General features: G+C 34.3%; 1 protein-coding gene across 1 annotated transcript; it reads right to left on the minus strand.

The window, feature by feature from the left end:
- Nucleotides 1-236: 236 nt before the first annotated feature.
- On the minus strand, nt 237-2,128 carry LOC140149961 (gamma-aminobutyric acid type B receptor subunit 1-like). The gene is made up of 3 exons (XM_072171965.1): nt 2,062-2,128; nt 1,143-1,276; nt 237-395 (listed from the first exon to the last, which is right to left on the minus strand). The coding sequence occupies exons 1-3, from the start codon at nt 2,126-2,128 to the stop codon at nt 237-239; spliced, it is 360 nt and encodes a 119-aa protein (XP_072028066.1).
- Between the last annotated feature and the right edge of the window lie 12,168 nt (nt 2,129-14,296).

A 14,296-nucleotide genomic window follows, 5' to 3' on the forward strand; every position in this document is an offset into this window, starting at 1 on the left:
TTGATTCAATATTTTTCAGGCAACAGTATACTTGCACTACCGAGTTACGGGACATGCTGACGTCCCATGCCACTCACAAAAAAATCCTGTCAAGAAGGCCAACAATCGGGGTTTAGCTCACTTGCCAAAATTGGCCCCTTCTCGTGGATTAGTCAGTACCATGAGATAGATAGTAAAGAAAGACTGACATTTTCTGATCCTTTTACTTTCTTGAGTAATGTATACTGAAATAACAGTTAACCTTGTTCTTTCAGGATTTGGTCTGTGGTATCCATAACAAGGGCAGCAGTCCAAATGCTATCATATGCGTATGCGCCATAACCAAATCCGAATGCTGATTGAGGATTTTCCTCTCTCGAGTGTGCGCTAAGTGAACTGATGTATTGCTCTGCGGTCTGAAATATAATGAAGAAGGAATAAAAAAAAAATTATAATTGAAGACCGAATTAAAGAGACTAGTTTGCGTATGTCGTACTGCGCAGGTCAGCAATCAATCACGTCGTGTCTTTTCTCTGACGTCAGACTCAAACTAGTCTTTTTAATTCGGTCTTCAATTATAGTGTCCTTTTGAATAATAAGAGATGGTCTTCATAACAGCAAAAGCACATAATAACCTGTTTTTGTATGACACTAAACTAGATAATATTGGTTGATTTATTAATTAATTAATTAATTAATTAATTAATTAATTCATTCATTCATTCATTCATTCATTCATTCATTCATTCATTCATTCATTCATTCACTCATTCATTAATAAATTAATAAATAAATAAATTAATTAATTAATTAATTCTGTCATTCATTCATTCATTCATTCATTCATTCATTCATTCATTCATTCATTCATTCATTCATTCATTCATTCATTCATTCATGCATGCATTCAATCATTCAATCATCCAATCATTCAATCATTCATTCATCCATCCATTTATTCATCCATTCAATATAACTACTCTCATGACAGAGTCCGGGGGCAGAGTAGGAAAAGATACATAACAATAAACAAATTATTTTGAATTAACTAATATAACTTTATTAAGCCCAGGTTTAGGATGTATACAATATCGCATGCAATGTTTTTGATTGGTTTGTTCAAATAAATAAAATCAGGCTCCTTTAAACTATTTTTCATTTACCTTCTTATTACTGTAAGCTAAATCTACGTATTTGACTGTAAATATGCCTGCGATAATCTCATCCATCTCTTCCACAGAGCATCCTAGGTTTTCATTTGGGTTCTGTATTCTCCACCATTGTTCCTGATACCAGCCTTTTGAAACAAGGATAACTTTAACATCATAGTATCATAAACGACGTTAATTAAAATGCTCATCGACTGTACTATACAACTATATAATCTGCATCAATATTTGCACCCCTTTCATCAAAATCAGAAAACAATGACCTGGTGCCGCCCAAAACAAGTATCTGGACAGGTGTCTGAAAATCAATATTTTCATCAACAATCATTATCATATGCCTGATTCCACGGAGCTATCATATTCGTGGAGGCGCAATAGATTATGTAACGCATTTTAACTTTGTGCCGATTAGATTTTCCGCTAAGCTATTCATCGAGAGGTACCTTTTGTTCAGAACAAAAGAGTTCTAAATAGATAAATCCAAGATATACAATCCAAGATGGTTGAAATCATCCAAAGGTAAAGTGCTCAACCGTAATGGGACCTAAATAATTAATTTGGACTTGTGTTGATACAGTTACATATTACTTGACAGATCTGTTTCGTAAGGCCATAGGGCCTCACTCATCAGAAGCACATAGGCCACAGGGCCTCACTCATCAGAAGCACATAACCATATGAGGATTACCTCATATGGTTATGTGCTTCTGATGAGTGAGGTCCTATGGCCTTACGAAACAGATCTGTCAAGTAATATGTAACTGTATCAACACAAGTCCAAATTAATGAACAAAAGAGTTCTGCCATTAAAACTAACCTGACAGTGTATTAACGCTTTACCAGACAGGCTACTGTCAATAAGTGATCAAACGAATGTCACGTGAAAGCGCCCACTTGAGTGAGAGGTACCTACTGTCCTTATTCAACCCAAGGGTGTGACTGAGTGTTCGCCAGCACACAAAATCACACTTCACCGTCATGACATTCTTTTGATCACTTGTTGACAGTAGCCTGCATGATAAAGCGTTAATAATACGCTGTCAGGTTAGTTACCGATTTAATGGCGGAACTCTTTTGTCCTGAACAAAAGGTACCTCTCGATGAATAGCTTGGCGGAAAATCTAATCGGCACAAAGTTACAATGCGTTACATAATCTATTGCGCCTCCGCGAATATGATAGCTCCGTGGTGGAGATAGTATAGACCACTTGACATCACTGTTTATCACCAAAGGCGAGGGATTCGTCTACGATGCGTACGCACACTGCAGGGCAAAGAACAATTGAAATTACCATATTTCGCGCGCATACTGCCGGGCAATGACGTCACATGTCAAGTGGTCTATACATTAATAAAAACAAAATAATAAAGATACTTACCAGACATGCGCAAACCTAATGAATAAATTCTTATTTATTTTGGTTTTATTGTTTACCTGGTATTAGCCATACGAATTTTGCGCCAAACATTCCAATTTTCCTGGCACTGCAAATTACCTTTCTAGCCACTGGCTCATAAAAATTTCCAAAAATAATTCGTGCCCCAAGACTCTGTAATATGAAAGAATTTCATACATGAAATGGATTCATCATAAGAGAGAATAAACAACGTGAATGATTCAAGTTGACAAGCATCACTCAAAGTCGCACATTTTAGCCATTATTCTGTATTGCATCTAAAAGTAATGATGATAAGTACATAAGTTTATGTGACGTGCCATGTCAAAAGGAGACACTTTTGGGCAGGATTAAAAATGGAAAAATTGCCAAAAATCTGCCCGGGGGAGATTTTTACAATTTGCGTTTGTTGCGAATTTGTGCTGTTATTAATGTTAAAATATTGTCTGATAGTTTCAGACCGGAATATAACTGGCATCTTATATTTTTGAGACATTTTTCAACTTAATTCCTGCTCTCAACATTGTCAATAATATTTTTAAAGGCCGATATCACAATTTCCAATTTCATAATACCATAACTTACGAACTCAATATCTTCACTTAGGAATATCCGATTTCATTGGAGAAAAACGGTGTTGTGGAGCAAAATATCTCAATATCTAAGATATGTAAAAACCTCAAAATTGATAACCTGCCCAAAAGTGTCTCCTTTTGACATGACACGTCACATATTTTCAGAAAGGAAATGAAGCACAAAATCAAGCTAGCATGGCACATTTCTGGAAAAATTACCAGTTTTTGAGAAAAACGCCAAATTTTTATCCATGCAAATTTTTTATCCATGCCAATTTTTTCGGTCCACCACAACTTACCCTAAATATCCAAATCGACAAAAATTGCCTATTGTGTTCTAAAAACAAAAAACTAGTAACCGTTTTCTCACATTTTCGATTTTGTCCCCGTTTTAGAAATATCATTAAAATATCCTAAAAATCAAAGGAAAAAAATCAATATTCTCGACATCTGACATATTGTGTTTGTTCATGTCACTTTATTATTATAAATTACTATGATACCCTTGATATACAAGGATTAACAAAAATCACATTATATTATTGCAAATATCATAATTTAGCCCCGGGAATATAGTACGATCAAATAGAGTACCCGTTAAGGGAACGTGATGTACAAAACAATTAAAGAGCTTTATTTCATAACCCCTTACATCCACTCTCGGTCAAAATGAAATACACATATTCCATTATTCAATTAACTGATTGTAAAACGTCCATGTTTTTAAGTAGTGTAATGCAACTCTTCCCTAGAATGGAAAATTATTTGAATTATTTTTGAAGTTTTATTTTAATACCTGGTGACCTATATTTCCCTGATTATTTTATCTGCAATATGACATTACTAGCAAGTTTTAGATTGAGTATTTAGATTTAGTATGAGCATATATTCCATAATATTTATTAAAGGTTACGTGTTTGTATTTGACCTTAATTTAATTTGTTCTGATATTTACATGCCGTCAACGAATCCTTAAAGAACCTGAGGAAAATTACACTCGATTAGAGGAAAGCGAGGGAAATAAATCATCTTTCCCTGGTCTTATTTTCACATACCACTGTTGGCAGGAGGGCTCCCAGCTCCAACCAAACCATGGGAAATAACCCTTTCCCTTCTTCCCTGGACCTCTGTGCAACTCAGTGGACTTAGTAGGCATATGTGGCAAAGTTCAACACTGTTATTCAACATGCAGAGGTCAATTTCTTATTTAGATAGTTATTCTTTCTTTTAATAATATTTTCTAAACCTTTATTCTTTATGCAGTATAATAACAATTTTACCTTGGTTAATGTTGAATCTTGGTGAATTCTTCAAAATGCAAGGAGTTAATAGACTGCCCAGGGCATTTTTTGTCTGCCTGACCATAGACACTGATATTTTATCCTTTTTTATTTTTACTTATTTTCACTTCATAAATTTTCCTCATGTGATTATATGAAACTAATTTAAGCTGTAGTTTTTAGTGCAAAGAAGCAATTTGAAATACCAACAGAAACATATAACAATTATAACCAGATTCTAGAACAAAGTAAAACTTGTAGTGAACATAGCTTGGTGCAAAAATTATATATACTGAGACCTTCATATCCAGACCAGACATAGTGCCTATAGGGCATACTGTATGTTCACAAGATGCATCCACCTGTTGTTAACAACTCAATAAATGACATTTTGGTATAAACACACCAGGAATTCTAGCTGACAGCTTTAAAAATTTGATACCAAAACTTTTTAAGGACATGTTCACGTCATGATCTCTATTGGTTTGTACATGGAATGTTCTAGATATTCAATGGAAAAACAATCACTAGAATGATCTTGATTGCTAAAGTAGTAAGTGATGGCGCTCTTACAGAAATCATGTAGACAGGTGAATGATTCTGATTGGTTCGTGTGGATCCCCAGGCAAAATTTTAGGTATGAGTCATGCCCATGAACATGCCAAGATCTTGCCAAGAACATGCCACGAACATGCCCTATTTTCGCTAGCAACAGGCATGACCTTTCGTGAATTTGGGAATTGTTGATGTATTGTTCATGCTCACACATATAAATATTCATGTCTTTGCATGATTTTTTGTGTAATATGTTTGTTCAGAGCCTTGACATGTTCATAGCATGTTCATGGGTAACTCATGGGCATGAATCGTGGACAGTGTCAAATTTTCTCTACTTCCATGCCATATAATTTCTTATTCATGGGTAACTCATGGGCATGAATCGTGGTCAATGTCAAATTTTCTCTACTTCTATGCCCATGAATTCCTTGAATTTAAGGGCGTCAATTAAATTTTAATGGGTTTAAAATTTACTCCCCATAAATCCTTGATTTTATAGCATGTTCATGCCAGATAGGCCTACAAAACAAAATAATCGGAATGTCTTGCCATGTTCATGGCATGAACATGCCATGTTCATGGCATGATTTGCATAGCAGTAGCGAATTGTGGGAATACCCATGATTTCTTTTTTACCTGGGGAGGTAATGAACTATTTTTAGATAATGCTGTAATATGCCATAAATAGTGATGATAATCTAAAATGGTAACAAATTAGATTATAAGGCCTGGAGAGTAATTGATTTTGGCAACAGATTATTATGAAACTTATGTTAGCCAGTTGTGGTACAAAAGTTACCATAATAGTGCGAAATCTTCAAACTTCGATTCGCTGTTCTTGTGTGTTGGAGAAAATACGCCAAAGGCGGTAGTGAAAGCCAATAGTATCGACTCAAAGTAGCGGCAGACTAAAGTATCTCCATCAACGAATTGTGGTATTTTGCTGGACTAACATAGTGTGTTATCTGTCTGTCAAGTGGAGCAGAAAGCTTGCTCAGGAGATCTTACGGTCAACATAGAAGACCATTTGGAATCACTAACATACATGTTAGGATAGTGAAAAAATGGTCTTCTGGACTTGAACTGAGGTAGACCAGGGGTTTCCCTTGGGTAGTCATGATCTTGGTTATCTTGGATCAAGAACTGAGACCATCAAAGGAATCTCGTCAGAAGGACAGTTAATCAAGATCATCTCCAGGCTTACTTTAAAAGGTAAGTAACTATTTCAAACTGTTGCGATTTGGTAGTTAACAGTACCTTGCAAATAAATGGTAGTGAGTTTTTGCAAAAATTGCAGTAATCATTTCTTAGCGAGTGTGTAGAAGAATTCAAATATAACAGATATACTTTTGTTTTGTAGGTCCTGTGGTTCTTGAGTGATGTTGTAAAGAGGCCTGAAACAACATCACTTTTGAAAAACGTACATAACTCAATAACAACAATAAATCAAGCAAGTTGTCAAAGTATTTGATTTGTATAATGAACTTTTGCAAACCATCAAAGTGGTATTTTTCAATAATATATTGATTTAGACAATGAAAATGGATTTTTTGTCTGCTTCGACCAACAATACCTCATCTACCATTAATTTAAGTAACCATAGCAAAAAGATTAAGTTTAATTATTGATCTTATATTTTAATTTGATTGACAGCCATACTGCACTATTAATAAAAAAAATCACAACTTGTTTGATATATAAACAGTGTGTTTGTGTGTTTGATTTTGAGTGAATTCTGTAACTGGTAATTTTGGCCTGGGTCTTAAGGGAACTGGAATGAGCGTTTTGAGCGTTTCGACAGCATTTTTTGTGGGACATGAGAGCACATCAGACCTATCGAATTGCATTCTGGATACGAAGAATGTCTTTCTGATATCAAATAATTTTCATTTATGAAATTCACGATATAATACAAATTTTATGACAAATTATTAAAATTTGATATTTTTCACATTTTGGAGATATAACAGTCCTCGAAGTAAATTTTATAAATTTAATGATAAAGTCTTAAAGTGTATGTAGCTGGGAGGAAAAGCCGACGATCAATTGAAAATTTTGACCTTTCATATTGAAGATATGGATTTTTTCCCAAAAGACCTAATTTTTTTGGTGTTTTGGGAAAAAATCCATATCTTCAATACGAAAGGTCAAAATTTTCAATTGATCGTCGGCTTTTCATCCCACCTACATACACTTTAGGTAGAAATCATCAGATTTATAAAGTTTACTTCGAGTACTGTTAAATATCAAAAATATCAATTTTAATGATTTGCCATAAAATGTGTATTACATTGCGAATTTCAAAAATCAAAATTATTTGATATCAGAAGGCCATTCTTCGTATTCAGAATGCAATTCGATATGTCTGATGTGCTCTAATGTCCCACAATAAATACTGTGCAAAGGTTCATACCCCACCCCTTAAGTGACCATAGCAGTACCTAAACACGAACTTTTCCAATACAGTCTCTACACAAGGATTATAACAAAGCTCAATGTTTCCAGGGTTTAAGGGGGTTCTACACCCCTGGCCAATTTTGTGCCTGTTTTTGCATTTTTCTCAAAAATTATAGCGAATTGGTGACAAGTAATATGTGTATATTATAGGGGCAAGGACTACAACTACTGCACTGGAAATTTTATTTCAGCACAGACAACAGTTGTGGAGGCGTACAGTCAAAAATGAGCTGAAACCAATATTTGATCAATAAATCAATAACTACTAGCCTTCAGTTGCTGAATTTTCAGTGCAGTAGTTGTAGTCCTTGCCCCTATAATATACAGATCTTACTTGTCACCAATGCACTATAATTGTTTAAGAAAAATGTAAAAATAGGCACAAAATTGGCCTAAGTGATATATAGGCACGGTTTCGCTGGCCAGCGAAGCCCAAGACCCGTGGCAAGGTGTCGCCGACCGTGTGCTTGGCATGCGAGGGGTCTTGGGTTCGAATCTCACCCAGAGCAAACAACTTCTTTCTTTCTTTTCTCTCTTTAATCCTTCCTTCTTTCCCTTCCCGTCGCCGACAAGCCCTTAGGCCGTTAGGGTTAAGTTAACCATTTACGCCCATCAAAATCACTTCCCGTATTAAGCCCAATATAAATGCGTGGTTAGCGTATTATGCATGATACCGAAATGTTCATTCACCTATCGTGTTTAGAATAATTTAAATGTGAAAATGGAAATGCTTTAAAAAATAATGAGTGTACCCTTGAAAACATTTACTTACACACCTTTCGTTTTGTACGAAATGACTTCTTATATTTTATACCTTCGTACAATATTCACTTTTAATTGAATATACGCCTGAAGGGATATGCAGGCGTTATTTACAATGAGCAGTGCTTAGATTGCTACCATGTATGAGCACAATGGGATATCTTGTGTAAAGTAAATCACAATAGCTAAGAATAGCAGTTTCAATCGGGGAGTTATTAAACATGTAAAATGTTCTGAGCTACCCATGTATCTTATGTTTTTCAATCAATCAGTGTGATATACAGCAATTTTTTAAGTATCATCCTTTATAATATTAGATAAATTGACGTACAATATACTGCACTTAAAAAAAATAATAATAACAATAGCAATAACAACAAGCAGACCGCCTCACGTGTCTTACTCTATTTTCCACGGTTTGTATTACAAGGAGATCACTGGCTTGTGCGATGTCAAGATATGTGTAAAATCATGCTTGATGTGAGCGGTACTTTTATATGTTGACTCGTGAACAAAGAGCAAGGTGATGTTATGTGTGTGTGGTTAATAATTAACTAAAATATCATCACATTTGATGTATAAATAAACTAGTAGACACATGATCAAAATGGTCAATAGTATAGCTATTTAATTTCATCACAAAACGCCACTTGCGATATATTATCACAAAGGCGTTCAACTCCTTAACTGATCGTAGTGACTTTTTGGAAAAATGCTGATGTCCATTTCCAAATACCTCCTCCCACGATGGGTCAATGGGCAATATTACCCTATATTGGCCCAAAAACATGCTTTTTCGGGCTAAAATTGAAGATGCACAGTATTTTAGTGGGGACGTCACCTCGCAAAAAGCATTATACAAATAACTTTCTGAAAGTTAATCACTAGCACTTCTGCTCGTCTCAACATATTCAAGATGAAGATTGGTTGTGCGGATTTACAGTGATTCCGAGAGCATTTTAGTATATGGCGCTATGTGTGTGGGGCTATTTAATTGCTACATGAATAGAACCAATGTTTTCTGACATCAATACACCTCATATAATAAAACGAAAGACCTAACAGTTCTAGCCCTTTTATATGAAACTTCATTTATATCTTCAATACGAAAGGTCAATTTTTCATATATTGGTCCGCTTTTCGTCCAGCTACATACACTTGAAGTTTGACTAAGCTAAGCAATTTCGACCGCGTGAATCGTTTTGATTTGCAACTTTTGAAAATGCACACACTTTCTCTTACTGATACCAATCTTTTTAGAGTGTTTGGTAGCAAATTTGGTATTAAGATTCTGCACACGACGATCAATCAAATTGTCATAAGCTGATCAGGTATTTGTGTAGGACTACAATCAAGGAATTTAATAGCTGGTACACCTTGACAATATGTTGGAACTCTTCATTGCCGCTCTGAGAGTTAAGTGAAATTAGTATAACTATGTTTGATGAGAAGTACATACCTTCTCCTTTCCTCTTCCCTCCCCCATTCCCCCTCAATCAATGTTGGGGAGACTGGAGAGCCCAATGGAAAAAGTGCTTTCATCAACATTGAACTGGGGGAAAGGGGTGGCGATTTACATTTAGTATGCCCGAGTGTACCATCATTAATTTCTTTGATTGTAGTTACATAAATGTGTTTATTTGAGGAGTTTATCATTAGATTAAGTTACTTCGAGGACTTTTTAATTTAAAAAATGTCAATTTTTAATAATTAAAAATTTGTATTTTATCACAAAATCAGGAGGACATTCCTTGTATTCAGAATGCAAGTTTAGTATGTGTCATGTGCTCTCAGGTCCCACAAAAATAATGTTTATAAATCTCTCTTTTCATAGTTGATTCAGATAAAGTACAATAGAAATACATGTATATACATGCATAACCTTTTAACCCATGATTTCATCAGATTCTGAGGTTATACATTTCTGAAACAAAAGGAGTAATTTGAGATAAGTTACGATTGAATCGGTGCTTTTGGCCTCTGTGCATGAGATATTTGACATTTGCCCTAATATACTCTCTACCTCCAGAACTTAGCACCCAATATGACAACTGTCTTTTTATTCCAACTACTGAGAGGAACAATTTTAGGTATATTACAATATGATAGAACAAATACTTTTTCCCATTATGACCTTCGACCCATCATGGAAAGTATACGGGTATATAACAACATTGAACCAATTCTAGTTTTATTATTTGAGGTAGCCTATGAATAAAGTCTATATGGTTACATTGGAGTACCAGCGCGACTCGCGATGTCTTTACAGGCAAGAAAAATTTGCACGTGACCAGTCAATGTATATGTTTCAGATCAAAATATACAGGTTTTGACGCACGATGGTGCTCTTCACATAAGATTCAATCTCGAGTCGTGATATATATTTAGCAACTATTTTAAACTGTTGCAATTTGGTAGTTCACAGCATCTTGCGAATGGTAGTGAGTGTTGACAAAAATTACATTGATCATTTCATAGCAAATGTGTAGAAGAAAGCAAATATCACAGATATACTTTTGTAGGTCCTGTGGTTCTTGAGTTATGTTATAAAGAGAGCTGAAACAACAACACTTTTGTAAACATACACAACTCATTCACAACAATAAATCAATCAAAATAATATATTGATTAGCTAATGAAAATCGATTTTTTGGCTGCTTCGACCAACAGTACCTTATTTTGTCCTGATACACAAGCAGGTCATGTTACCATATCTAAAATATATGATACTAACTAACAAAGGTGCAATAAACTGAATTTTGATTATTTTTACAATTTTCCTAATTAGAAAATCGCTGAATGTGCAATTAAGTTTCACTTTTCATCTTCAATCAAAGTGTAATCAACCTTACCGATATATTGTGATAGGTCAACTAGTGTTGCTGAATTGAGGCAGTGTAATTTAAACGATGGTCCCATAATCAATTGGTAGAGTCATTTGGTAGTTATTTGCGCGTTAATATTTCTTTTAAGAAGATGATTTTAAAATGTATTATTAGTAATTCGCTAAATCAGGAAATCTGAAAGGATAATTGGTTTTAACATACCTTGCAAGTGATACGACCGAAAACAATAGTCACAGTTATTAATATATCGCTGCTTTCTTCGTACTATTTATTCATGCGAAAAAACAATTTTATTTTATTCCGACAGATTTTAATCGATGGGATTACTGACATTGCAAATGAAGTTTCTTTACCTTGATATACTGTAACTGCGATGTAGGGTCATTAGTTATTATTTCAGACGCTATAATCTCAATGTCTTTCGTTTCTATCGTCTTCCGAAATTCAGAAAGTACCTAAGAAGAAATATATTAGTGAAGTGAATAAATACACTTTAAAAATGCAAGTAAGAAGTAGCAAGATGAATGCAGCATCATGTAAACAATTGTATTTTCCTTTTGTGAACAAAATTAACGGAAATCTTAATCCAGTCTCAACCATTGCAACGTATTCTTTGTCTGCTAAATTCTACTGATTGCGTTGTTCATAATAAATTGAATGCAAATCACATGACATGACAAGTTAATATGAAAATGTCGCCGTATGTAAGGCTCTATTCCCAAATAGTACATACATAGAAAACACATACATAGACATCTTTACAGTCTTTAAAAATGTATCATACATAACGTGTGTACGATTTTATACCTTTTCTACTATTAACATAATCATGATAGTAGTACTCTACGCTATAGCGTTTATGTATTATATAGCTAACGTTCCATTGACTTACCAGGGCAAAGCTCTCGGCTCTTTGATCTATGATTGCTACTTTTTTCCAACCCCACTTTTCCATGAAAGCTACTCGTAAGTCATTAATAACTATACCAGATAAACACGTACGAAAAAAGGTAGGATATATTTCCTTCTGTGCCAGAGCTGGAGATTCAGCAGAGTAAGAAATCTGAGGCAGGAAATTTATTTAAAAAATAACAATCAGTATTCGGCGCGCGTAAATAAAAATATACAACATTTCGCAACATATAATTGTAAATATGTTCACCAAACTCGAATAATGTAGACATATATTGGTATTAAATTTTGCCGTTCATCTGTTAAAAGTTCAAGGTAGAATTTATTTGATAGCAATAAACATCAATAATGTACCTGCAGAAGATTCCAGTGCGATATAACCTCTGCTACTGGTTCTGCTACATTTGAGCACCCAGGCCCTATAACTATCACGTTAATGTTAGAATTGTCGTATAACTCACGAAATAGGGCATTCACACCAATTCCACGATTGCACTGAAATATAATACAACTTTACATTTAGAAGCTATTCGTTTTATGTGGTATATTTTTCAATTATGAAAATCAGGTGTATAAACATTTTAATATTAAAGATTTAATAAAGGGTTTACAATTAATTCTAAATTACTCCTTCGACTTTTCAAAATATCTTGTAGAGTTTTGTACGGAATTAAAAAAAAGATTAAAATATTATTGATAGCCTAATTTGTTTGACACGCTTGGTGCAATTTACAATGTCACACATTGTTGTGGTCGGTCCCTGTTATTTTGGCTTCTTATGTAATAGTAGATACAGTTTTGAATGTTGCGGCTTTGCCCTTTGGTCCATTAAAATTTCACTAGGCAAGCAGAATGTAATATGTAGGTCTAATAGACCAAAGTGCAACTTTCAAAACTGCACCTTTTTCACATAATGAGCAATTTCGATGGACGTAACTATGTAAATTAAACCAATTTTATCAAACCATATGTGCTACCAATTACTTTTGTAATGATTTAATTTTATAAAAACTTCCTTGAGTAATTAAATAATAATAATCCAATGATCGTCGTTGGGAGGTGAAACTCCGAGTGATACATTTATGATATAATAACATTAATTCTGGGTTTCTATATTTTACTACAAACTCTAGTATTAAATAGTATCGAGCACTATTTCAGCTGTTTTTGACTATAATATTATATTTAGTAATATATATGGGTCTGTAATTATTCTTGTGTTTTAAAATATCTTGATGCGTTATGACCTTGGATATTTTGGTTCTTAAATGTAACTGTGGCAAATATGAGATTCCTAAAACCAGCGGCTGGATCAATAATAAATATTAGTGTGCCACTTGAGTACAATACTTTAGACTTGATAAGGAGAGTTTAAAATTCAAAGTTTCATTTTGTCTTCTGGATATATGTATTCACGATGACATCAAATATTTATATGATTTGAGCAAAATGGGACGGATTTAGGAAAAACAGTTATGAAAGTTACTGACTTGGTTTACCTATTATTAATATACGACATTCAATGTCTTTAGGAAAAAATAAACGATTTAGTGACATACCGCACTGTCTCCAGCGATGAGGACCAGCTCATATTTCGACAGAATAGACTGGTTGGTGTTGATCTGATGTATTGCCAATTGAGATGCTGAATGTATAGCTTGACCGGTTGGCCATGATCCTGTAAAAGGATATAATCCAAGGATATATAGAGGTTCCTTTGCTTCCAATGATGTACATATTGGAAAAATCACGAATAGAAGTTGCATACAACTTCTTGATAATATCAGCTGAAACCATTCCATTACGTGAGAGTCAGCCAGTTCATCTGTCTCACAATAACAATATATCAGAATCAGTGATAACGCCTGTTCGTATAATGTGAGTATCAGTTGCGCATGGGTAAAGCAAATACATTAAATCGGTAGTTTTAAGGGACAAAAAGCACAGCAGTGTTAGTGGTTTTGTTTTGTTCAACTTTCGTTTCGACGGTGTTGATTTAAATTAAGTATAATTTTTTTCAAAACCTATAGCCCATACATTAAACAGATTGGTGCGATGGAAACAAGCCATTAACTGCAAGGTTGTACATACAAGCTGTATCAAAATGATTGGTACCCATTAGTTTTCATTGATAATGTTTAATGTCAAAATTTAACATCAGATCAAAAATATGTGTAGATTAAGGAGGAGGCAGGCTTCTCAATAAACATCAAAATTGATGGAAACCAATCATAATACAGTCTGCATTAGCATTTTGACCCTAGATTTACGAAGAGAGGTTTTATCCGTCATATCCGTTTACGCCCAAACGACCTAAGCTAATCATAGATCCATCCTTTGCGCTCAATTAAATGATAACAT

Source organism: Amphiura filiformis, chromosome 4 (assembly GCF_039555335.1).
Source record: "Amphiura filiformis chromosome 4, Afil_fr2py, whole genome shotgun sequence".
Classification (NCBI taxonomy): Eukaryota; Metazoa; Echinodermata; class Ophiuroidea; order Amphilepidida; family Amphiuridae; genus Amphiura; species Amphiura filiformis.

What these genes read in the sequence shown, in the direction of transcription:
- LOC140149961 (XM_072171965.1), bottom strand. Translation starts at nt 2,128, where the DNA reads ATGACGGTGAAGTGTGATTTTGTGTGCTGGCGAACACTCAGTCACACC. An exon ending in CCTTGGGTTGAATAAGGACA is followed by an intron (nt 1,277 to 2,061) that starts GTAGGTACCTCT and finishes TTGTTTCAAAAG; the next exon opens with GCTGGTATCAGGAACAATGG. An exon ending in TAGCTTACAGTAATAAGAAG is followed by an intron (nt 396 to 1,142) that starts GTAAATGAAAAA and finishes ATTATATTTCAG; the next exon opens with ACCGCAGAGCAATACATCAG.